Genomic DNA, 26,173 nt, shown 5'->3' with positions numbered 1-26,173 from the left:
ATTATAAGTAGGTTGGCCTGATGCTTTCTTGCTTCTTCTTCTTTCTTCTTCTTCTTCTTTCTTTCACTTATGAAAAAACTGGTATTATTTTGGTCAAAGTTAACTTAGCCTACCATAGTGCCAATACAAACATCATGGTAAAACCATTTGTTTCATTACATTTGTTGTAAAGTTACTAGGGTAATAAAACAACAACAACAAACTGTGATGACAAAACATCTTCAGAAGGGTTCTTAAATTTCTTTCTTTTACTTATTACTGTTTCATCAACAATGTCTTTTAAAATGGTTTCGAGACTTGTTTTGCTAGACTGAAGGATGCACGCAAGCTAGTTACAGACTGCCTCGAGAATTAGTTGAAATTCTCTATGGAATACAATTAGAAACTGAATTAGCAACCAAAAATGAAATCAAACGAGCAAAATGGACTGGAATGAGAATGTATTCTTGAATCTTATTTAATTGCTATAAATGTTTACGGTTGAGTCATTTTCTATCATCTGAAAATGACATCAGAATTAAAGTTCCCAAGGCCTATTGATGTAATTCTCAGAATGATCCATTAGGTGGCGTTCTTTTCTCGTAAACGTGAGGTACACAATTACAATCGCTATTTGAGCACGAATGTATTTCATACATATACTTTAGTTAGATGGACGCAGTGATCATAATCACAGATTGAAAAGAGTAGAAAGAAAAAATGATGTTGTTTATTCCTTCGTCAATGATGACTTCTTGTCTCCTTTCTCACAGCTGAAAGACAGCCAGAGTGTCACATGGCCCTTTGTGTGACGACCAGTGCGCCTCTCATTGGCTGTTTTGCTTGAAAAAGCATCCATCGCCAAGGCAACCAAGAGCTGCAGTCCCACTTCACTTGTCTGCTGAGGCCTTGATCCATTATTACCCTCTGCTTGTTTTTACAGTGTCACCTCTTCTTTGCGTCTCAAGAGTTTGTACAAGGTAAGCCAATATACAGGATGTATTATTAGTTTGATGTTTTTAATACAGAAAAAATGTTTTGTAGTATTACTTGTATGGTGAACATCACACACGTTGAGGGGTCCTGAAAGATAAGGTGTGAAATGTTGCTACATTGTCCTTGTATGTCTTTTTCAGGTAAGTTACGTGTTCCTTTTTTGCCTGTGTTTGAACAGTGATAAAATAATTCAAACAGAACAATAATGGTTAGCTCCTGCAATTCTTTATCTGTTGAGTAGTAAAAGGTTTGACATGTTAAATGCATTGTGCTTCGAACAATTAGCCGTCTCATTTGCTTTATCCTGACGTATATCACTTCTGACTTTATCGTGCCGCGTCTAAAAAGTGCAAGATGTTCTATTGTAGATAATGGAGGCTGTGGCCTGGAGTGATGTTAGCCAGGACCCGACTCTGTTATGGAAATTAGGAGTAAACATGGTCATCAAGGTGGCCACGTTGATAGTGAATGCAAAAAAATTAAGGGTTAATGTACCCCAGGCCTTCTTGGTTTTAAAGTTAGAGACATATAAAGAAATGTGTAAATGATTCCTGGTAGAAATTAAGCATTTAATGTGCAGTTCTGGTCAATAAATAAGTTTAGGTTTCAGATAACCTTATTTCTTGCCTTTTATATGTGAATGTAGACGGTTATTAGTTTTTAAGCAATAAAAAGGTAGTTATGTGAATATTGATAAAGTTAGGCCTATATTAAAAAATATGTTTAGGTAAGTAAGTGTAGTTTTGTTTTTACATGTTTGCTATCTACATACAGGTTGGTACAAAGGGGAAATTTATTAGGAGGAAGTTATTGAGTTTAAAAAGGAAGCCAAATTATTTGTTATTTAAAAACAGGTACATAAAACGTTCATGTAACTCGCCTTTTGTTTCTTATACATTTCTTATAAGTTTAAGGCAATAAAATAATAACTATATACCTTTTCACACGGACAAAGACAAGAACAGAGAAAGACAGAGAGAGAGAGAGAGAGAGAGATAGAGAGAGAGAGACAGATAGTGAGAGGACTTGTTACCTGTGGAGGGGGAGGAGCATATGGTAAGCTGTGGTATGTGTCAGCATTGTGGAGAGTGGAAAGAGAGAGAGTGATATTCACGAGAGCAGTACGCCATTACTCCTGCTTCTGTAGCTACACTGAAACAGCACCTGTGGGACACCAACATCTACCTGATATATCTTAACTCTTTGATCATTTACTTGAGACAAGTTTGAGGACAGTGCCTTACTGAATTCATTCAACATGGTTACCGTGAAGGAGGACACGAAAAGGCGAGTTTTCAACTCTAAGGTAAATATAGCTTCCGTCTGACCAGCAGGTTTGTCTAGTTTAGTCTGGAGCCCTGACAGTAAAATCTGCCAAATTTTACACAGGTGTTTCCACCCTGTCTGGAAAAGAAGTGTAGCTTGATTTTGACTTTACAAGCAAAAGGCATGTTAATCAATGCTAAGGAGAGATAATAAATATCAATGTATAAACTTGGTACAGAAATAATGTAATTGGTTTGAAATCGGACCAGGTTTTGTTAAAGGCTACTTTAATTGTAGAAAGTGAATACAGTATGGTTTATTTAGTCTTTATTTAACTGTGTATTCTTTATGTCGGCTGGACTGTTTAGATTGTGTGGGCTGTAGCTGTACCTGAGTGCTGGTTAATACTGGAGTGCTCATGTTCTCTCTGACTCATTTAGTCACTGCTTTGAATGTCTTGAAAACTGGATGTAAATTTGAAGAGTTTTGTTCCAAAATTAGAAAACTCATTTTTTTCAAAAATCATGTTTTTTTATTGTGCATTCCAATTAATATCAATCAAACTGCAGTTGGTTTGTTTTAATTTAAGCCATAATAACAAAAAATACAGCTAACTTACACAATAAAACATGATAATATAATAAAAAACATGATTTAAAAAAAATCAAGACTGAGCTATCTCATTTTGGAACCAAACTCTTAATTTTGTTTTGTTTTAATTTTTGACTTATTTTGATTGACTTCCTCCCTGATTTATTTAATATGGGGCATGTCTATTACAAATCCAGCCCAAATGTAAAATGATCTTCGGGGATTTTATTAAATATTATTTCAATAAATAAAATCATGTATGTACTTTTGGCCATCAGCAATCCATTTAAAAATCAAGCTATCATTAACTTTTTTGATATGACTGTATAGTCATAACATGAAACACCGAAAAAATTACCAAATCACAGATAAGCATATATATTTTTTTTACTAACTTTCTACTATTCTACGATTTCTGCATGCATTCTTTCTCCACATAACTTCGGAAGTATTTGATTTGGTACATGTAAATTTAAAATACTCCCAGCTGACAAAATGATGTCACTTAATTTGGATATGCAAAACAAACTATGACAGATCTGCTGCTGTTCACAAAGCATGTAAGTGAGGGCAAATGGTCTTTTTCATTATCAAACTCATATGAGAATAGCGTAATGCCGTTATTGCAGTTCAGTCTATGGTCCTGTTTAAATCTGCATGTAATAAATTGAAGAACTGCCTATGACATTAATGTTAAGCTTAAGGTTCTTCAGTGTAGCGATGGTCTCGCTCTGAGATGGTTTGAAAAAGATGACCACTCCCAACTTATTGAGTTTGTGTATTGAGTCCAGGAGATTCCCCAAAGCCTCTACTTTTAACCTGAAATACATTTCCTTAGAAAGCCAGGTACCAAAAATAAAATGGACAACTTGTAACACTGACCTCATTTCATAACAAGAGTTTTACTTTTTCTTTGCAAAATCGATTGGAATTTTTTAACAGGAACAGCAAGATTGGCCCACCTGTAATACCGCATGCCAGAGGTATAGTACTTTGTTTGTGGATATTATTTACCTCCAGTCTTCAATGACCTCATAAGAATGGAGGGAGTACACTCCTTCTTTTACACACAATGAGAATGGTTTAGATATGCAGTTCGACGTAAGCAGGCCAGTATCGCCTCTTTAAACCTGATGAAACCTAATGCCTGTGAGACACTTCCTTCCACCTGGTCCTAGCTGGTTCACATAATAAATGGAATTCACACTGTTTAAAATTTCTGGGTATCTGATTCTCACGCTTCATTGAGCGAGAATGCAGTCTACATAGTATCACTGTGACGAGGTCTTTGTTTACTTAAGATGTATGCTCATGTGACGTTTCGAATGAAGAGAGAGTTCTGTAGGTCACGCAGCTGTCAAACAAGTAGGAGTCTCAAACCCATTACCAGGAGGAAGGACGACTGTCAAAACCGGTCTTTCTAGTTGACCATATGTTCTGACAGCACGTGCCTTCCTGAGTACTGTGTTGACAGGGAAACATAAGAAAAGGTATCACTGCCTAAAGCATATTTGTTCACATCATCTACGGCTTCACTTTCCAAAAACACATATTCAAACAATTCACAGAAACATTTGAAAGAAGCATTTCGAAACACACATTAACACTATTACTTGCAAAGGTACAGCTGTCTTAAATGTGATTTAAATTCTAAGCCAGATGCTTGTTCATTCCTGCGTTATACCATTATTTTCTATTTTATCACACAATACTTTCAATGTTTTACTGAACTGGCATTGATGATGATGCTCTTTGATGTTGCTGGACATAATTCTGTTCTGGGGTTCAGGGTCTTACATTTCAGGTATGGAATGTATCAGATCGGTTTGATTTCATGGGTGTTTTTTGAAGGGAAATGTGCAGTTAATTAAAGATGTTAGAAGAAGAAATTTCTCTGAGATGCAAACACTAGTGTTGATCTGCTGATGGATGTAGATGGTGTGGGATTACACAGACATTATTAGATCTGCTACAGATGGAGAGATCAAGCTTTCACAAAGTTTGCATGGTTTGATATTTTGTTTTATGAGATTTCATTTCTTTTCTATCTCTCAATGTTAAGGGCCAAAAATTGGTAAAACGTTTGTATCATTACATTACTCAATCTACTAAATAGCATTAGCACTAAATGAAAAAAATATTTTAATTTGTATTAGAATTATATAATTATAGAGCCATTTAGAAATTGTTTGAATTATAGGATTGCATATCATGACTTTAGGGTTTTCAGTCAGGTACTGTATGATGTTTTGATAGCAGAATCTGGTTGTGTGCCATAGAGACAGGATATGTTGCAACCATAAATTGAAGTTAAATCTGTCAAGGTCATTGTGCTGAAATAGGTGATTACAATGTGTACAATATTTGACAAAGAGGTGTACCTGATTGAGATAAACACACGCCATCTCTGCTTGGTTACCTTATCATAAATTAATATCTACAAGGCATTGAAAGACAGACATCATATTTGTCTTAAATACAGCTCTTATTATTACCATTTCCATGAAACACCATGCCATATGCTGGGTATAAAATGAAAATATGCTACAGTTCAAAAGTTAAGGTTCACTTTTCTGTGCTGAAAGCCCCATGGTTAGTACACCGGCATAGTGCCAGTGCGCGAACCAAGTTTGACTCCTGTCTCAGAGGTCCTTTGCCAACGCTTTGTATATCCTGTTCCACTAAAAGGATAAAAAGCTCCTTAAAATATACCTTAAAAAAAGTTTACGGTCAACTGAAGTGTATTTCGTGATCTTAACTTTTTTTTGATATGAAGGCGTATGTTTAAATGTTTAACAAAAAATATTTGTTTTATAGATAAATATATAATTGTGCTAAAATAAATACTTTATTTATTATAAAACCTAAATTTTGTTTAAAAAATGTTTTTGAAATGTGTGCTCTTTAATACTGGAGTTGTTTAATTCTGTTTACAAGGCATCCAACGGTGTTTTAATATCAAGAGTACATTTTTGCAAATCTCAGGCAGAGGGTGACTACATTAAATGTGAAAACAAAACATAGTTTTGATATTTTTTATTGAAAGGGAACATCATTTCATTGGTGTTAATTCGTAACTTCAATAAGCTTATTGTAAATGCAGGAAAACATTAATTTAGAATGAGTAAATGGAGCAAGACAATTGACCGGTAGTGTAGTTTCTTATCAAGCAGATTAATGATCTATTTTGACAGAAAGTAGTGTTTTGAATGTGAGTGCAGTACACACATTCTTCGAGCATGTGAGCACAGTTTCAAGGTTTGAAAGTGAAGGCCGGTTAATGATTGCCTCAGGAGTCAAGCATTATATAAAGGTTGAAGACATGAAAGTGTTTCTGACTTTCATTTAAAGGCATGGCTCAATATATTCTTATTTAAAGCTGATCATAAAAACCCATAATAGCAACCAGTTTTAATAGAGCCAGTATATCAGCCTTTTGCTGAATATCAGTACTCCCAAAAGGTATATCAAAATGTATGATTACTTGGGAAATAGGGTGTATTCAAAACTCTTTGATCTGTTGCCTCTAGCTCATTAAAAAAAACCTTGGTGATTTATTGGCACTGCAGTGAAGCAAAGAAAATTTTGAGCTACATGTAATCTGAAACATAACCTTAGTCACAGTTTATGTAAAGTCTGTTCAAGCATGAATTTCCTCATTTTACCTAACAATACATTTACACATTTTGTCATTTAGCTGACGCTTTTATCCATAGCGACTTACAAAGAGTTGAGGGAGCAATAAGCGATATGTCATACAGGAGCAATAATACAAAAGGTGCCAATAAAAAGTTACTGGTTACAAAAAAAGCTAGACCACTACCTGTTGAGAGACAGAGAGAGGGTTAGTTTTTTTTTTCATTTGTCTGTCAAGTATTCACAGAAGAGATGGGTTTTAAGAAGTTTTTTTTAATGTTGTGAGGGATGTGGTTGACCGGACCGAGTTGGGAAGAATGTTCCACCAGAAGGAGTTGCAAATGAGAATGAGCGGGAAGGCGATATCAAACATGCTTAATTCTAGTAAACCCTGGTGTCAGGTTAAAAGTGCTAACAATTGCAGTTCATTACATTTAATTGTATATCAAAACACATCACTTTGGTAAAGTACAAAAAAACTGTGATTTTCATATTTAACAAATACAGCATCAATGATATTTAAACATGATGTCATATTTGTTTAATGACGTGATCCGGTGTTTTCCATTTTCAGACTTGTACAACAGCATTTCTCACATTCAAACATCAAAACACTTCCTAAATGTTTTACTACACATAGGCTTTGTATGTTGTATTTTAGTTTAGTTTTGGGATGTTCAGCTGGTGTCGATTTCAGTTAACCAATATAACAAAAGAACACAATCTTAAAAATTGCCTTGGTCTTCAGTTCAGTTCAGTTTAAAAATGAAGGATTGTGCTGTTCGAGTTGAAGAACAAAGTCACCTTTTAAATAGATAGTTCACCCCAAAATTAAAATTCTGCCACAAATTATTAATCTCAAGTAGTTCCAAACCTGTATTATTTTCTTTGTTTTGTTAAAATTATAAATGTATACAGGTTTTGAACTACATGAGAGTGAGTTTTTCATGACAGAATTTTCATTTTTGGGTGCACTTTAAGACAACACATTTCAGAAGTATAATGCTTATCTGTAGGAAACTCCTCACTGTTAAATGTGACAGAGTTTATGTTACGTAAAGGCTTAATTACGTAAAGCCTTAGTTTTTAGACATGAGAAACAGCTTGCATCAGTATTCAGATTATCAGTGACACATTTCTCACTTAGCAATGTGACTTGATGCTGAATAGGTACACAAAAAGGAATGCATTAGATATTTTTAGCTTGTTTAGAAGGTTTAAAAATGAAAAACTAATCCCTAGTCAATTTTGTGAACTTGTATTTGCATTTATAATTCATATTGTCAGTCATCAGTAATGACTCTTCACTCATCTCTTCAACAGAGCACTGTCATGTAGACACGCTCCCTGCTGACTTTCGCACAGAGTCATGGAGCTGAAGGTTTGGGTGGATGGCGTTCCACGTGTAGTCTGTGGCCTATCTCAAGAGACATCTTGTCAGGATGTAGTCATAGCTCTAGCTCAGGCCATAGGTAGGCTATTGATTATTTTTGCTCATGTTTTGCCATCAGATAGTGTGCATTTGCACTTTAATGTTTGCTTTTTTGTGCTCTCCAGGGCAAACCGGTCGCTATGTGCTCATCCAGAAATTACGAGATAAAGAACGGCAGCTCGTGGCTAATGAACGCCCACTGGAGTCCCTCGCTAAACTTGGCCAGTTGGGCAGCGAAGTGCAATTCATCCTCCGTCGCACTGGCCCCACAAGCAGCGAAGCTTCAGACAAAGGTCGAGTCCCTCCCTTGCTCGTGCCCCCAAATCCAGAGGCCCCCAAACACAAAGAGCCGAAAAAGGCTCTTACTTTTAATCTGGGGCCCTCGGCCCCCTCGCAAACCCGTCTGAAAAAGTTTGAAAAACCAATCAGAGACTCTCCAAGGGTGTCCCCATCTCCAACATCCTCCATCGCTTCAGATGATGTGTCCAAAGAAGCGCTCTATCAACAGATGCTTCGACAACAAGCGGAGCTACAGGTCCTGCAGGGGCAGCTGACAGGTGTGGAGAGGGAGCTCGCCGTTTGGGACCGATCTCCTCCTCCGGCCCTTTCCCCTGAACTCCTGGAGGAAGTGGACCACCTGCAGCAGGCTTTGAGGAGGAACGAAACAGAACTGGCCCACTTACCATACTGGGAAAAAGAATTTCACTCTGAAACTCAGAGGGAAAAGGACATACTAAAGGAGAAAAATGAACTTAGTATAGCAATAGATAAGGAAAACCGAAGGCAGCATGATACAGAGACTCTAACAGAGGAGCTGGAGCGAGATATTCAGCTAATCTTTGAAAGCAAGAGAAATGGTATGCATAAAGCCAGGCCCAGTATTGAAGATTCGGTAACCCTAGCGAAGAGACAATTGGACAACCTTCAGCACCAAACAGTTGTACTTCAGACGTCAAATGAAGAGACAGAAACGTTTTTAAGACAGGCGGATGAACAATTTCTGGTCAGTTCGGTTTTAATTTACCATATTAAAGGATCAGTTCACCCCAAAAAAATATTCTGTCTTTATTTACTCACCCTCAAATCTTTATAAAGTCTTTGTTCTGATAAATACAGAGATTTGAAATAAGACTTGTAACCAAACAGTTCTTGTCCAACATTGACTACAATAGTAGGAATTATTGCTTTATAAATTTCTTTGTTCTGTTGAACACAAAAGAAGATATTTTGAAGAATGTAGGAAAGTAAACAGTTCTGGGGCACTTTTGACTACCATTTTATTTTTTCCAATCATGGTGGTCAATGGTGGCCAATAACTGTTTGGTTTCAAGCATTCTTCCAAATATATTTCCCTGTGTTCATCAAAACAAAGACATTTATATAGGGTTGGAAAGACTCGAGGGTGAGTAAATGAAACAAATCCTTTTAAGATTCACTGAATAAGAAACTAAGTATTGTTTTTTAATGCATAAATAAACCATTTTTTTTATTTTCATATTTCATAAGATTATATTTCAGTTAATTGGGCCTATTAAGTAAGCATAAATATTACCTCCTCCTTGTCATGCTCTGCACATGCCAGAACTATCTGTTTACCTATCTAAATGTCTGAAAGTCATTTTGATTCAGCTCCAGTTGTACTAGTTGTTATGTCACACCAGCAAACTCACATTTAGGTGCGATCTCATGAAAGTAAAGTACACTCATAATGTCTTTAACTGATCCATACAGCACCATACACACTACACTGTTGACTCACTGCTATCTCCAAGAAGAGAACATTAATTATTTATTACGTTGTTGTCATTAACAACAACACTGTAGTCACACCTTTAATGCCTTAAATGGGAATGTTTATTGAGATACCCATTCACATCGCTCATCTCACATCTAGTTGTAAAGTGACATCTTTATGTTAATTTATCTGGTTTGCATGTTTGCTGCCACTGTGTGTCTGCTGGTGTTATCTATGTCTGATCAAAACCACATGCAAAATGACATTTAAGCCACTCACTCCATCATCAGGGCACACCGTGAAGGTCATGTGTGGGTGTTTGCTTTAGCTTTTATTCCTCCAAAATGACTCCAAATCTCACATTCTGTAGGTGAAGAGCAAAGAACTGGATGATCTGAATAAGGAGCTACGCCAGTGTAACCTGCAGCAGTTTATCATGCAAACAGGTGTCACACCAGCACAGACCACTCAAACAGAAGACATTGATTTTGCTCTCCTCAAACCTGACGGACAGAGTGATGAAGGTGTGTAACACTGTAAACCAGTAGCGAACCGTGACATTTGAGCCTTGGCCATGTTAGCACGCGCACCCCCCCCCCAAACACACACTTACCAGAGTACAGTAAGGTATTTTACCTTTATCATTACTACACAAATGCATCATGATCGGCATGCCACTTGTTTGTTCTCTTCAACGGAATAATGGACCAGGTTGCAAACACAGATGATAGACACTGTCTCCCAGTCTGATCATAAAACCAACACAGACTAACGTTCACAATACCTTTTTAAAAAAGCAACACCTCATGACAGCGCTTTAAGAAAAGAAAAACGCTGACTACACTAGGAAAAAGTAAATAGAGATTCACCAGCGAATAAGCTATAATTTTAATAAATCTTAATATTATACTGGGACAGTGAACTAAACTATCCGTAGTAAATTTACCATTTATCTGATAAAATGTCACTGTTATACAGAATAACAGGAAATATGCAGTCAATTTAAGACTGACCACAGTCAAAACCACTAGTCTCAAATAGAGCTAATTTAAGCAACATAAACAACAGTGCACATCAGCAACCAGAATGAATTTAGGCACGGTGGCCTAATCATAAATATCTTACAATTGATGTTCCAATTACTTGATAACAAAGTCTTCCTACTGTTGTTTTGATGCTATTTTGAATGACGTTTTCCGCATTTCTTCTTCTTCTTTTGAAGTTTTATGGCTGTAAAGTATTTCCTTCTGGTGCTTCTTCCGCTTTACGAGACTGCTGGTGGACCACACAGAAAGTAAAAAAAAACAAAGTGCGCTCGTTTAGAAAGATGATATGAAAATTAATCTTTCCCATTGATTTACACAACGCAACAGTACTGAGAGTAGTAGTCTCATTGAAGACTCCTGACCTATACATGCGTTCGACTTCTTGCAGCCTGCGCAGATATCTTATGAGATCACAGAACTGTGTCTGCTCCGTGATTTTGAATTACTCTCTTTTGACTTGGAAATATCACGTGAATAGAATCCGCATCGATCCAGGAAGTCAAATATACATATCTAATAGGAAAAATCGGCCAACTTTTATTGAAATATTTTTTTATATTTTGAAGTTTTTAAAAATTATTCTTTTGATAGTTTAGGTCATCACAGAAGGCCTAGAGTGCCCGAGGGTTCACTACTGCTTTACACAGTCTCATAACTATTGGTGTTTTGTAACTTTTCTACCATCTGGTAGCTTAAAGGGACAGTTCACCCAATAATATAAATTCAAAGTCATAATTTACTCACCTCTGAGTTGTTTCAAATCTGTATAGGCAAAATGTCTTTGTCCTGATGAACACAGAGAAAGATATGTTGAAGAATGCTTGTAACCAAACAGTTCTTGCCCAATATGGACCACCATAGTCAAAAGTGCCCCAGAACTGTTTGCTTTCCTACATTCTTCAAAATATTTTCTTTTGTGTTCAACAATTTGTGATAGTCAATAGTGGCCAATAACTATTTGGTTAAAAGCATCTTTCCAAGAATTTTTTTTGTGTTTGCCAGAACAAAGACATTTATACAGACTTTTTGGTGAATTACTCCTTTGACAGGACAATTGTATATCTCATACAAAAAATTGCAAAGCTTAGAAAACTTTAACATTAAGCCCATTTTGTTTACGCTAGATTCCAATCCCTCCATCTTGGAGTTCAACCCTCGCACCACTGCCAAGCAAATTCTTGGGAACCCACGCAGCCTTCAGAACCCACTTGTCTCCAGTCTTCATCCTGAGGGTGTGTATGTGTGACCCGCAGCTTGCGCACTGCTGCCCTCTGTTGGCCTAAAGTCTTCTGCATGTCCACCTCTACCTCTTCCTGCTTCCCAGAATGCCTGCTCATTTTGCTGCACACCTCCTCTCCCCTCTGATGGCTCTCTGTTTTGTCAAATGTATTGTAAAGAATGTATGTTGTATGCACTTTTGAACTCCGCTGATTTCTTAACTGACTTTTAAAAGATACATTATAATTAAAAAATTGCTGATTTTGGAGCAAGAAATATAATCAGATAGCAAGGCTCAGTTTTGCTGTTTGCTAACAGTTACTGTCAAGCTGCCACAAAATAATTAGTACCTTCGCTGTATGCTGAAACATGCACAGCCTTGGGGTTCTTTTATTACATGCAAGCTCTAGCAAATCATGTTTTGTTTTTATTTTTTTTCTGGCACGAGTACTGCGTAAAATAAAGAGAAGTCATTATTAATTATTGGAAAAACATTAGGAACATTTTTTTCAAATTAAACAAACTTCAAAGACATTAAAAACACATGATCAACTAATGTAAAAACGATGTCATAATGTGTTGAGTTGGTTTTAAGCTGCTGGCTTTAAGACTTTTACATTATATTCAGGTCTGTGTTTTTTTTTATGTACATCTGTCCCATAAAATACTACCCCCGTTTTTAAAACCATCCTCCATAAATGCAGAACCTCATTCCATTTTGTGTGTGTCTTACAGTCCTGTCATCACGAGAGGCATCATGGCACTAAAGTCTGGAGTACAACCCCAAGGAATTATCCACTGTTCACTTTATATTAGTTTATCTGCATCATTTTGTTAATTTTCTTTTCTTTTGTATAGTACTCGATGAAATGGATTTGTGAAAACTATGTACAGAAAATAGAGTGTTGTCTTTGTAATTATTAAACAGATGAAGATTTTGAGATGTATTTCACTATCTACGTATATTTCTTTTACTAAAAACATACCAAAATAAACAGAAATGATTTCATGTTGGTTTACTGATTCACCTCTGTTGCCCTGGATCAAAGAGATATGGTTCTATTTCTAATATTTAGAAGTCATTGTGTGCTTTATTTTGTTTATAGGTGTGCTAAATTGTCCAACATATCGTTTGGGGTTTTCCTCATATTGTAAGAACAGAAGTGATTGTCAATGTTTAAATCCCGAACAAGTATTTTATTTTCTACATAAATGTTATTTGTGGATGGTGACAGATCCTGGTTCAGATAATATAAGCAGTCCATCACATGCAGCTTTCAGACGCTCATTTCAGACATAAACTCTCCATCACTTTTTTACTGTGTTGCACTTCGGTCTTTCTACTCCACTGAAACAGGATACGCTGTTTATACTTGAAAAAAAGGTCTCTTCTCCTGCAAGAAGCTGAAATCAAGTGAAGGATCGATTGAACGCTTTCCTCCTGATTATATTATTAAATGCAGTATATTTTGTAGTACATGGGTGGGCACTTCAATAGAACTTAGTGTACTGACAAGAGGTGCAGCCATCCAAAACCTTTAAGTGACATCATGTTTGCTGTTATGTGGAATGTCGGTGAGGTTCAGGTTAATCTAGTTACGATCATTCACAGTTCGCTTGTCAATCTGAATCATATTTAAGTGTTACATCCGAAAAACCCGACAGTGAATTGAATTCCACATCTGCCTACAACCATATGTTCTAATAGTCTTTAATTGTGAAATTCAAACACATGTATAGATGAGTAAACTATCAAATAAAATGTTGTGTTATTTTACTTTAAACTCATTAATTTAAGCAAATAAACTGAAGGGTACAACAGCTATAAACTTCATATTTGATCAACTAAATTGTATTTCACATAAAGTGGCAGTTTTTACATATAATGTGAATTCAATACAACTCTACAGTAAAAAGTAGGCCTACAAAGCTTTAAGTATTTATTGATGGTGGTCTATCTGGTGTGACTGGCACAGCAGATGGCCCTCAGCTCCAGACTTCTCTTTTGGATTCATACATTTTCTATCATTTTGTCATAGAATCATTCCTATTAAAATGGTTATCCTAGGTTTGCTTAAACATCATGCACTGTTTAGAGAACATTTCTTTTATAAGAGGCTAAGGAATAAGGAAGAACAAAATATGTATGTTGTCTTTCCTATGAAAAGCAAACGATACACTTTATTTTACAGTTCCCGTGTTAAAGTGTAATAATATGTATATATATATATATATATATGTATATGTATATTTATGTACTGAGTAACTAAAATCAACTACATGTACTTACTATAGGGTTAGGATCAGGGATTGGTTCACGATTAGTTATTTATAGCAAATACTATGGTAAATACAACAGGTAACATGTGTAACAAGGGCACCGTAAAATAAAGTTTTACCATAGCATCTTCTGCCACATAAACAGGAAGTCACACTGACTTTGCATTTTTGCCAGGTGATGGGAGTGCCACCTAAGGTCACATGACAGAAACCGAAAAAGACACCACGGAAGTTTCAAGAAAATGAAAGTAAAAGCTTACTGCTCTGAAGCATAAATTGCCACTAAGGAAGTAAGTTACCGGTTACATTGACGCAGAGAGTGAGAGATCAAAGTCTCTAGCAACTACTTGACAACATGCCCTCTGTAAACGGTAAGTTCTCGCTGTTTATTCTTTAACTTGAAGAAATACTATAGATTTGTGTAAAAGCACTAAGAACTCCAAGTATTAAAATGATCAGGAAGTAAGGTGACAACTCAGGAATTGCTGTATCATTGTCGTAGCTATACAAATGGCTAAGTTCGTTCAATCATGAATCTCGCAATGAACTTTTAACTTTAGTTTCACTGAAAGGAATAACCAATTGTCATTCTTGTAATGTTTTTGTCTTGCTTTTCCTAGCCATCTGTATTACGAATGCTGTTTGATATAATACATTTAAAGGAATAATTTTTAGTTTTAGTTTGGGTGAATTTTTGGTGTGCTTTTCCTTTCACATTATTCAATTATTGCATATAATACATATAATACATTAAAATACTTTTCCTGTAGGCACAAGAAGTGGCAAAAACGAAGAAGATTTTGTGGGAAAGAAACTCAGAATGCTTCCCACTGAGATACTCCAGAGAGGTCAAGATGTGGAGAAGGTGGATCTACAGCGAAACAGACTCAAACATGTGGCGGGTATATCTCAACTTTCAAACCTGACAGAACTCAACCTGTCCAGAAATGAGATTTCTGACTTTCCTTCAGAGATTAAGGATTTACACCAATTGGTGAGACTTTACTTGAATCAGAACAATTTGAAAACCATTCCAGAAGATGTTTTTCCATCTTTGGAGAAACTTCAGTTCCTTAAATTGAGCACGAATCGGATTGCAAAACTACCTGAAGACATCAACAAGTGTCATAATCTCTCTTACCTCAACCTGTCTAACAACTGTCTGACAGATCTGGAACCTCTCGTGGGACTTCCTAACATAAAAGAACTGTACGCTGAGAGGAACCAGCTAGCCGAGCTACCTTATTCACTCTTTCAAACCAAAAGCTTGACTCAGTTTAAAGTCAATGGCAACCCTCTCAAAAAACCTCCGGAGGAGGTCTGTGCCGGTGGATTGAAGGATATCCAGAATTACTTTTCTATGCTTGATTCCAACTCCCCAAGCGTTCGCAGTGTTAAGACCATGTTTCTGGGGACCTCTATGGCAGGAAAATCCACTCTGTGCCGCAGTTTGAAGCAGGCCTGCCCTGTCAGTGTGGCTGAGGATGATCGTACTGTAGGGATTGAAATCAGTGAAGTTGAAAGTGATGGTGTTCGTTTCTATTTTTGGGACTTTGCGGGACAGGAAGAATACTACAACACTCATCATGTTTTCATAACAGCAGAAGCATTTGTCATACTCGCTATCGATCTTTCCAGGTAATGCAAGTACAAAAATTAAGTAAATCTGAGTAACTCAAATATTTATATTAGAATTCAACAAAAATGCATATGAAAACTATTTTATTTTGATTAAATAAACTTAAATAATATATGTCAATTAAACAAAATGAAATGTTGGATTTTTAATCAATTTTATAATATGTCCCACTGAAGAAAATCACTTAAATTATTTTAAAGTGGTTTAATTTGGTCATATTTACTAAGCCACTGAATGATTTTTTTCATTAAGACATTTCATGTCATTCTATTTTTTTCAGACTTTAGATTATTTAAAATATTTAGAAGATTTGCCTGTTTAAAACAGGTCACAAAAATCACACATTTTTATTTTCTTCTTATATCTTTAATATTTGTTCATTGTTGCAGTTACCAGACTGAGAATCCCCAATCGTTCGATGAAAAAGTGGGCTTTTGGATCAAAAATATTCATCTTAAGATACCAGGCTCAGTTGTCCTGCTTGTGGGCACACATGTGGATCAGTGCACGGATGAGAATGAAGTCAAAGAAAAGAAAAAAGAAATTGAGGAAAATGTGGAAAAAATGCTTCAAACTCATAAGTCTCATTTAGATCAGAAGAAAATGAACCTGCAGAATCAGGACAACCCATCACTGTACTCAGACCAGATAAATCAGATCGAAAGACTCACTGAGTACAATTTAAAGGTAATATGGTTACTATTATATAAAATATACATCCAAGAAAATGTGCTGCTATGATCAAATCCTGTTTGTTATCAGGTTCTTGACCTTGTAGCGATCGACTGCACAAAACCTCAAGACATTCGTTTGCTGCATGATCACATCAAAAACACTGTCTTGAACAAAGAAACATTCCCAAACATAGAACAAACATTGCCAAAATGCTACCATGAAGTGGAGGCTGATATCCAAGAACTTCTGAGAAATGGTGACATTTCTGAGCATGGTCTGTATTTTATTTTTTATTTTCATTTTTAATACATCCAGTGTAATGCGTGCTTTTTTAAGTATGTTATCTGGTCTGCACCTTTCAACAGGTATTGTGACTCAAGATATCCTCCTGTATGAGCTAAAGAACAGACATGATACACTGAACCATGACAAACTGAAGTTAATTCTTCAGTATCTTCACCGAATTGGGGTCATTATGTGGTACAAGGAAATCCCAGCATTGAAAAATTCTTTGTTTGTGAAACCATCCTTCCTCATCACGCTGTTCAAGGTTTACGTCTAACAAATAAGTTTAAATTATAAAACTATACTTTTAAAACACATGTTAAATCTATTCTCTTTTTATTCTCTCATAGACAATTGTGAGACATGACCTAGACAAAGAGCTGGCTGCTATTTCTCCTCTAATGCTCAAGCAAGAAAATGCACTTCAGAAATACAAGGAAAGGTGGATCAGGGACTATAAAGACAGAGCAACACTAAGCAACATGGCTATTAGGATCCTAATGCGCACTGAGCTCCTAAATTTAGGCATTACTGATCAAGAACTACTTCAGGAGGTGGTTGGTTCTAAAAAGACAGAAGGACATGTTCTTTCACTACTTAAGCACTTTGATGTTTGTTTAACATCGAAACCTAGCTGTCCTCTCAATCCAAATGCCAATGAATTTGTTCCAAAGAAAGCATGGAAGCCCTCAAGTTCAATTGTAGATGAGCCAGATGCCTGTCTGTTTCCAAGTAACCTGCCGGACAATACGCAGGTAGAGAAGATGTGGGGACTAGACAGTGCAGAGGACATCAACATCCATGTTTACTTCCTGCCTGAAATACCACATGGTTTCTTTCACAGGTGAACATAAGCCTTTTGAACAACAGTTTTGTAATAAATAAATGCCCTTATAATTTGCTTATCTGACTAGTTTATAGGAAAAAGCAAAAGCAGATTTCAATAAATTCAGGCTTTCTATCATTGACTTTGATGTCATCACACTTGCGCTTACTTTACAGATTGGTCATAAGGATATGCTCCTGGTACACATCATATTGGATGGGAAAAGACCAGTGCTTGATCTGCTGTGGCAGTAAACGTATTCTCCTCAGAGAACACATCGATGAAGACCCCTTCATTGAGATACGCTGCAAAGATAGCGACAGTAAGCCTTACATCATTTATTTTTGATTCTATGTATTGCTGTGTGCCTTGGAATATTATGTTACAAAACAGTTATGGTTTTGCACTTTCAATGTGCTTTGTGTGAAATTCTAAAAACAATATAAATAAAACATAAATTATATTAAACTAGCCCACTGTACGTATTCATGTAACACATTGCATTAGAATTGCATTAGCAGTTCATGACTGCAAGTGACTGCAATGACAACAGAAATCTTATCTAGTTCATTAACACCACTTACTCTGACATTTTGGCAACACCGCTTTTGTAACATAGACTTTACAATTTTTAATATTTGATTATCATCTCTGAATGAAACTGAATCTTTGCCTTAATAAATATATTTCCCATTGTAGTTAAAACCTCAGCAGAAATCCAGAAAGCATGGGAAGCGATAAGACTGATCATGCGCCGTTTGGACGACCTCACAATGCAGTGGCAAGGGCTGTGTCAGATTGTCCACAGTCCCTGTAGGGATCCTGGCTGTTCAGACTACTTTGAATGGAATGACTGGAAAGAGTGGCTTGATGAATCAGGAACAAACGAATTTAGCGTGTAAGTTGTAGTTTTGTCTTTTGTTCAGATGTTTATGTGCAAAAGTGTATATGTTCATTACTGACACACAAACTTAGATGACTGAAGGCTGTGTTTTGTCTTATAGAGGTCTAGAAGAGAAGCATGTTTGCCGTAATGGACACCAACGAAGAACGGAGTTGCTGTTCCCTAGAAGTAAATGCAATAATTTACAAAGGAATACAGTGATGCCTACTTATTTTGCTGCTTATTATAATTTACAAATATTTTTTTATCTACAGCCACTGATGTTGCTGACACCTAGACCTGAAGGGAGAACATATAGACAGGCCGTACAGTAAATACCCAAGTTAACATGTTGCAATGTAGAATTTACTTTGTAACAGATTTGATTTACAGATTTATGACTTACATTACAAAATTTCTAATGCTTACTACAGCCTAAATTATAATTCCTGCAACACCGTTATATAAGTATCCATTAGTTAACATGTTTTTTATTTATTTTATATAGTCAATATTGGAAGAATCTAAATGGGTTTCGAAGTTACAATTGTATTATAAGATAAAGGTTTAATCTTAATATGAAATTGCTCAGTATGCACGATGTTTGTAGGTACATATTTGTGCCGCTAGGTGGAGGTATTGGCTCATTACGTTTTACATTTAATTTCATTGTCCAGAAGCTGCATCATCATGCAGCTACCACTGTCATTCCTTCTTCATGTAACAAAAAAATGCCCCAGTAAAGTTATCCATATACCAAACGACATGACTTACTGTGTTTTTTTTACAATTGTTTTTTTCCTAAAGATATAAAGTAGGCCTACACATACTGTACACGTTTACCTTAAAACATAAAACTATATCAACTTTTATTTCTATTATAGAAATAGTACTGAATAACAGCACATTAACAAGGTTTGTGAGAAAATAAGTTAAATTAATAAGATGTAGAAGGCACCGTTTGCCTTTAAACCTTCTAACAATAGATGTACAGTATATCACTTTTGAATAGGCTCCAGTAAAATATTATACCATTTTATAAGAAAATCTTCCAGTTGCTTTAGAGAGGTTGAAGCAGGGACTCTTTTTCTCACAATAAATCTCCCCTCTTCTGATATTTGTGGAGACTTCTGCTCTTAAAACACCGCTTTAGCTGTTCAAGGAGTAGTTTACGTTCAAAATAAAATTTATGTCATCATTTATATACCCTCTTGTCATTTCAAACCTCTATAAGTTTCTATCTTCTGCAGCATACAAAAGGAGATATTTTGAAAAAATGTTAGTAACAGAACAGCACAGGACCCCATTCACTTTATTGTAACCAATGCAACCAATGGGAAACTGTAAGCAACATTCTTCAAAATATCTTCTTTTGTGGTCAGGGAAGAAAGATAGTCATACAGGTTTGATACGACAAGAGGGTGAGTAAATGATTACAGAATTTTAATTTCGAAGGTGAACTACTCCTTAAAGGTTACAGATAAACAGGCTCAAACTAAATTTTCCCTTTGGAAATCATGAGTCTCTCAGTTCACCAATTTATTATGCTGCTGAACCCAATTCTTGTTCAAAATCTTGGTTTGGCATAAAACAATAGTAAAACAAGATAACCTCAAAGTTTGTTTTTTCAGATTGAACTCTGTAACAGTGGGTGCTGCAGCTGCTCATAACTTTTCCAACCCATGTAGTTTCTAACCCAAAAATCCATAATTCATAAATGATGTCAAAACTGACCATGGGTTCAGTGAAGGTGTTTTGATGATGTTTATATTAACTTTATAACCATAAATTTACCTTAAAAACAGAGATTTGTTGACAATAAATGTACATATATAATTGAAAATACATATGCAATGTTAAATAGCTTATTTTTTTAACTTATTTTGTTAAATTCATTAGTACACTACACACAGGAGTGCCAGAACACAATTCAAATGATTATGTACTTATTTGCCAAATCAAGAAGTTAGTTGTGGGATGATTTTAACAGGTAAAGTAAACTTAACAGTTAACTATATGGAGTCAATCGTTTTATTTGACATTATTGGAGAACACTGCTAGTTTCAATTTGCATGATTACATCCCATAAATGTTCACTATCTCACCATTATTTCACACAGACAACGCGTCACACGCGTGGCGCAGTGCGCTCGCATAATAGTTTCTTTGAGTTCGCCAAAGCCACGCGCCCGGCGCGCGAAGCCCGAGCGGGGGATTCGTGCAGGGGGCGGGGTTTTCCTTTGGGAGCGTGCGGTCCGAATGGGGGTGGAGGTGTGGTGCACGTGTAGAAAAGGGCGAGCAAGTTCCTTCAATCCCAAATCAGACGCCAAACAGGTGATATCGACATTCAGCCAAACCCTCCTACGATACGCTTCTTAAGAGCCACGCGAAAGGCACGAGCGCGGCGCTTTCCACCCAAACTCCCCACAGCTTCTGCATCCGCTCACTTTCTCGTCTATTTATTTGTTTTATACGTTTTGCAGAGATGGAAGCAGCTGTCATCTCAACTCAGGTGTCATTTTATCACCCGTTTTCGGAGAACTTTACGTCTCATCAGAAACAGGACAGAGAGCGCAGCTCTCCACGCACAGAGCCTAAAGTGCTGAAGAGACAGCGCTCCAGTAGCCCAGAGCTTCTGAGGTGCAAGAGGAGACTGACATTCAACGGACTCGGCTATTCAATCCCTGAGCAGCAGCCCGTGGCTGTGGCCAGGCGCAACGAACGCGAGAGAAACAGAGTCAAGCAAGTCAACATGGGCTTCCAGACGCTTCGCCAACACGTGCCCAACGGAGCCGCGAACAAGAAAATGAGCAAAGTGGAGACGCTGCGGTCGGCGGTCGAGTACATCCGTGCGCTCCAGCAGATTTTGGACGAGCACGACGCCGTGTCTGCCGTGTTTCAGTGCGGCGTCACTTCTCCGTCTGTCTCCAATGGGTACTCGGCGGGCCCGGAGTCTCCACATTCAACCTACTCCTCTGACGAAGGCAGCTACGAGCCTCTCAGCTCAGAAGAACAAGAGCTGCTTGACTTCACTACATGGTTCGACAGATATTAACCAGGTAGGGACTGTTATTAAATCATCAGCTTGATCCGAAACAACTTTTGACTATATTGAAATGACTTTTATTTATACGTGTTACTCATGACGGTCATTGTTGTTTATGGCAGGTGTTTTATTGGCTGATAAACATTGGTGCTGAATGGACAGCACATGGACGGTGATGCGCACTGGTGCGCACGAATGGACCGATGTTATTGATGGAGCACTAGCCACAAAGAGGACTCTATTTGTGCTGATCCACGCATATCCAACACTTTGAAAACACCTTAAATGCACAGGATTTGAAGCGTGCGCGTAAATCTACACATGGGATATCTGCTGACCTGTGGTTCGCCCCAAGAAACATCTCATGATTCAAATGTGTATTTAAAAAATTTGCTCTGTTGATGCAATAATATTTAAAGGTGAACGAATGAGTTATTTTATACTTTCATAATGTACACATAACGAGGCAAGCAGTTAAATGAGTAGTTATAAGAGTGAGAAAATAGTGCCATGTACGGAGTCTGTTAGGGAATACACTAACGTTACACTAGGCAGCCCACAGGCAACCTGTATATCTTAATATTTTGTGCTAGACATGAGGCAATGTCTTTTTACTGGATGAGTAACTTTTGTATCAAAGTGTGCACTTGTGTGTTTTCATACAAACTTGTGTATATGCAATTTTTTATAAAGAGAAACCCTATTTTAATGTAAAATAAAATATTTTATTTATTCAGATAACCACCTTGTGTATGTATTTGTGTTGTATTGTGCATGCGGGTTCTGTACAGAACAATGCACCTATACTTGACATGTCAATATTTTTGAAAAGCAATAATTCACCGTACAATGAAATAACCCCCAATGGTCATCAGATAATATATCTTGGTGTCAAATGTTTGACATCATAAAAGAAGGAGCTTTAAGTTGTGTCAACACCGTTTAATTAATGGGAACATATATAACCATAAAGAAGAGTGACAGCCAGCTGTAGACAAGGCTGAACAGAAGAAACTTGGATAGTTAAGTTTTAAGCAAAAATAAAAAGTGCAAAGCAATTTATGTGTGTAACGAAACTGTCTGTCCCAACGAGGCTGTGAATTCAGCAGAAGACTAATGGTCATGAATGAACTGATTTGGAAGGAATCCAAAGAGGATTTTCCCTTAGCATATTATACCATTAAACCACTTGTCTGTTTTTCTCGTAGAATATATACCAGTCTTACCACAGAGCTATCTTTTCTTGCCTTTTTAATGCTTGGAAAAAAACGTCACTTAAATCTAGGCTCACTAAAAGCTATTCTCGCTACAAATGACATCCTTCAAAGTGCTTCAAATGTGAGTCAACCTACCACTAGGGTTCTGAGTGCATGAAAATTTGCATTTGCTATTGTGCGTCTGAAGTTTGGATGCGCTGTAAGGCCTTTCGCCATCATCCAATCAGACAGACCCGTGCTGATTTTGAATGGCCTCTGATTTAAGTGACACAAAAGCACTTTTGTGCGAGGGCTACGCCATATTCATCACATAGTGCCTTCAACATAAATCTGATTGGATGTCTGGCTTACTTTGATGTTGCTTCAATGTACAAGTGGCATTGTGATGTCTAACTTCAGTCTGTACTGACTAATTTCAGCACTTAGAGCAGGAGGTCCTTTTAATATGTGAAAGAGTAAATTCATAAATTTCCCCATCAATAAAAATCCAGCAGAATGAGTGACACTACTTTACAGAGCCCCACACAAAAGGCTGATTTGGGTCCGGGCACGAATGAAAGGGGCAGCGTGTGGGCCTCATTCAAACTAATTTTAATCTTCCCTCTGTTTTTTTCCTACCTAGACTCCATCTCTTTTAGGTTCAAGTTTTGTCTCGTCTTTATTTCGCTGGAGATGCATCTCTACTTGTAGACCTTATTCTTGCAAGGTATTTCTCAAGATGTTATTTGTAAATGTTGTTTGTTAAACTACAGTGTCTCCTTTTCAACTATAATGCACCCAAGCACTGAAGTACACAATATATCAATTTGATTAAACCCTTTACATTGAAATATACGCTTTGTTTCTATTCAATCTCATAAAAATCTCCTTTTCTCTCTTCTTTCCCCATCTCTCGGCTCATAATTGTGTGCGGTCAGGTTGATTTACTCTGTCTGGCTCTGCATGCTAAACACTGTCTTAAATTGCCCTGCACCCTCCACACACACTCCTTCATGCACACACAATAGTCATCCGTCTCGGCTGAGGGCCAATACCCCCCCACAAACTTCATCACACACACCCAAAACAGCCCCTCTGAGCACTGTACTCGGCCTCTGCCATTTTAGAAAGTGTGATGTTTTTATCATGTTTGAAACCATTCTCTTAGTAATGTTTAAATAAAAGAGATAAGAAAGATAAGACCAAGATTATTCCTGTAATTTATGATTATCAAGCAAGCAGTGAATTTGCGAACGTGTGTGTGGTCAGTGAGGACCGTCTGTGTGCGGGTGCTGGCCAGGGGCCTTGTAAGCAAATATGCTCCTCAAGTTCCTATCTCTCAGCCACACTTCCATTGTTGTGAGGCGTCTCATATCTCCATGGCTTCTGCTTGTTTGAGGAGCTGCTCTGATAGAGGCCTGCTTTGTGGGTGGCTTTCTGGATTTATTTAACGTATTCTATATTATCAACTAGCTTCTCAACCGGGACGCAGGCTGGGGCAAAAGCACATTGGATGTTTGTGTTCTCATGTTTATTTCCTGCTGATCAGCTGTGTTGTCTTACGATGATTGTTATCGAAATGGGCGGTTGTGGCCTCATCACTTAGCTTTATTTTAAACTGTTCACTATCATTTTTGCATCGCTTAGGTTGTCAAGTGTATTTATTAAAGGGAAAGTTAACCCAAACATGAACGCTTTTTCATACCTGTATGAATTTCTTTGAGGAATGTTGGTAACTAAAGGACAGCGTTCTAACCATTGACTTGCATTGGGTTTGTATCTATAGGGTATAATATATAGAGGTATCACCGTTGTTTTCTTACCAATTTTCTTCAAATATCTTCTTTTGTGTTCCACAGAAGAAAGTCATACAGGTTTTGAATGACATGAGGATGATTAGATGATGACATCATTTTTATTTTTGGGTGAATTATGCCTTCAACAATTTGAAAAGTGACAGAAGACACTTTTTTCTATAGGGAAAGGATCACTTAGGATCATTTACTCATTCCTTATTTAGTTTTTTTCCCCAAATTTCACTACCAAGTGAGCTACAGCAACACAGATAAAATCAAAATTTCAAATTTCACATCTACGTCATATCTTTCCAAGAATCATTCCATTTGAACGCCTCATTTTCAGCGTTTCATTTTTAAAAATGTGCAGTTACCCTAAATCTACTCCAGTTCTCCAGCAACACAGAGTGACATCTCACAGCGATGACCCTCTGAAAAAGGTCACGCAAAAGCCTGAGTGTCACACCAGATTCCATCCCTGCCATTTTAGGCCTGCCCACTCTATGCCATTCTCCAGTTGTCCCCCTAGGCCACCATGCTTCACCAGCTGACACATAATGATAAGGTTCTCCTCCTGATAAGCTTTACATGCTTCAAAGAGTGCTGGCTGTGGTACCCTAAATTTCTCCAAAGAAGACCAAGAAACCTTTTGTTTTATAGCATTAGTCAATTAGTATATTTCCTTGTACACATCTGCACAAGATTAGCATCTCCTGACTTTAGATATCTGTCATTATGTCAGTTTTAGAGGCTGCATAGAATTCTTTAATGTTCAAGATTAATAATTTGCCTGGTGTGCTCGGCTTTCCTTATCACCCTCTGATTAACAATCTGTATGCTTAGGTTGACACTATGGCCAGAAAAAAAGCATGGATGTGAGATCTAAACTCATTTATCAAGACCTGATGATAAGGTAAATGCCCCAAACACTTTTGTGTCAATAACTAAGCAGGTGCTAAGGTGCTAGCGACAACTTTGAAAACAACCATTGCACAGCATTTTCAGATATTGAAACCTGTCCCAGCAAGCATATTTGTGTTGAAGGAAAAACAACAAATTATCATAATAAGTCATCTATAAATGATGGACTCTAGTGGAAATCTTGCTCTTCAGGGGCGTATTTTATATGTTACGCTACCTGCACCCCTGCCTGTTCTAAAATGTATATCTGAACTTCCAGATTATTTCCTTTTTCGAGAAAATAGTCCAAACATTTGTTCAGCTGATTATCAATCATCGCACTATAGCTGCTCCATACAAATACGATGACTGTTTACATTGGTCCATTCAGAAACCAGAAGTGCGCCTCACCAGCTAGTGTAAATTCCACTGTTTTTTCCCCAAAGAAAATTATCTACACAATCTCCATGATGAGGATAGGATGAGAAGGATTTAATGACACCCCCTAAACACACATACAAACTCATTATCAAATCCGCTAATGCAATTACATAGAGTGTGTACTGTTTACATATGAATGACGCATAACACACAAACCTGCCAATCCAATACACGAGTGGGTATTTTTGCCTGTTGTTTTGCATTTCCTCTCATTCCTCAAGACAAAAACAACTTGCACGCATAGCGAGACCAATATTTACCTCTCTCCTTACATGTTTATTTGCATCGCCATGTACGGTTTAGTTTA

The 26,173-nt window shown here is 37.0% G+C and overlaps 4 protein-coding genes across 7 annotated transcripts in view; 3 read left to right on the top strand and 1 right to left on the bottom strand.

Moving 5' to 3' along the window:
* The window catches only part of hrasb (HRas proto-oncogene, GTPase b), a 61,652-nt gene that overhangs the window by 4,504 nt on the left and 30,975 nt on the right, over nt 1-26,173 (bottom strand). The gene's annotated exons all lie outside the window — the stretch shown is intronic.
* Nucleotides 781-12,908, top strand: rassf7b (Ras association domain family member 7b). 2 transcript variants are annotated; one of them, XM_056746774.1, is made up of 6 exons: nt 781-959; nt 7,792-7,940; nt 8,026-8,903; nt 10,006-10,159; nt 11,806-11,913; nt 12,635-12,908. In XM_056746774.1, exons 2-6 carry the CDS (start codon nt 7,838-7,840, stop codon nt 12,664-12,666), a joined length of 1,275 nt encoding a protein of 424 aa, XP_056602752.1. In that variant the 5' UTR covers nt 781-959; nt 7,792-7,837; the 3' UTR covers nt 12,667-12,908. The 2 variants fall into 2 exon arrangements, with proteins under 2 accessions (XP_056602752.1, XP_056602743.1); XM_056746765.1 differs by lacking the exon at nt 781-959 and adding an exon at nt 2,061-2,281.
* si:ch211-210p4.6 (malignant fibrous histiocytoma-amplified sequence 1) lies at nt 14,428-19,242 on the top strand. The gene is made up of 10 exons (XM_056746717.1): nt 14,428-14,550; nt 14,950-15,817; nt 16,208-16,505; nt 16,581-16,767; nt 16,859-17,043; nt 17,129-17,622; nt 17,781-17,926; nt 18,304-18,502; nt 18,609-18,676; nt 18,763-19,242. The coding sequence occupies exons 1-10, from the start codon at nt 14,535-14,537 to the stop codon at nt 18,783-18,785; spliced, it is 2,484 nt and encodes an 827-aa protein (XP_056602695.1). The 5' UTR covers nt 14,428-14,534; the 3' UTR covers nt 18,786-19,242.
* ascl1b (achaete-scute family bHLH transcription factor 1b) lies at nt 20,800-22,214 on the top strand. Its single transcript, XM_056746856.1, has 2 exons — nt 20,800-21,546; nt 21,656-22,214. Exon 1 carries the CDS (start codon nt 20,973-20,975, stop codon nt 21,540-21,542), a length of 570 nt encoding a protein of 189 aa, XP_056602834.1. The 5' UTR covers nt 20,800-20,972; the 3' UTR covers nt 21,543-21,546; nt 21,656-22,214.

Source organism: Triplophysa dalaica, chromosome 1 (genome assembly GCF_015846415.1).
Source record: "Triplophysa dalaica isolate WHDGS20190420 chromosome 1, ASM1584641v1, whole genome shotgun sequence".
Classification (NCBI taxonomy): domain Eukaryota; kingdom Metazoa; phylum Chordata; class Actinopteri; order Cypriniformes; family Nemacheilidae; genus Triplophysa; species Triplophysa dalaica.
Note: the sequence above shows the minus strand (reverse complement) of the source record. Positions and strands in the feature narration are given on the sequence as shown.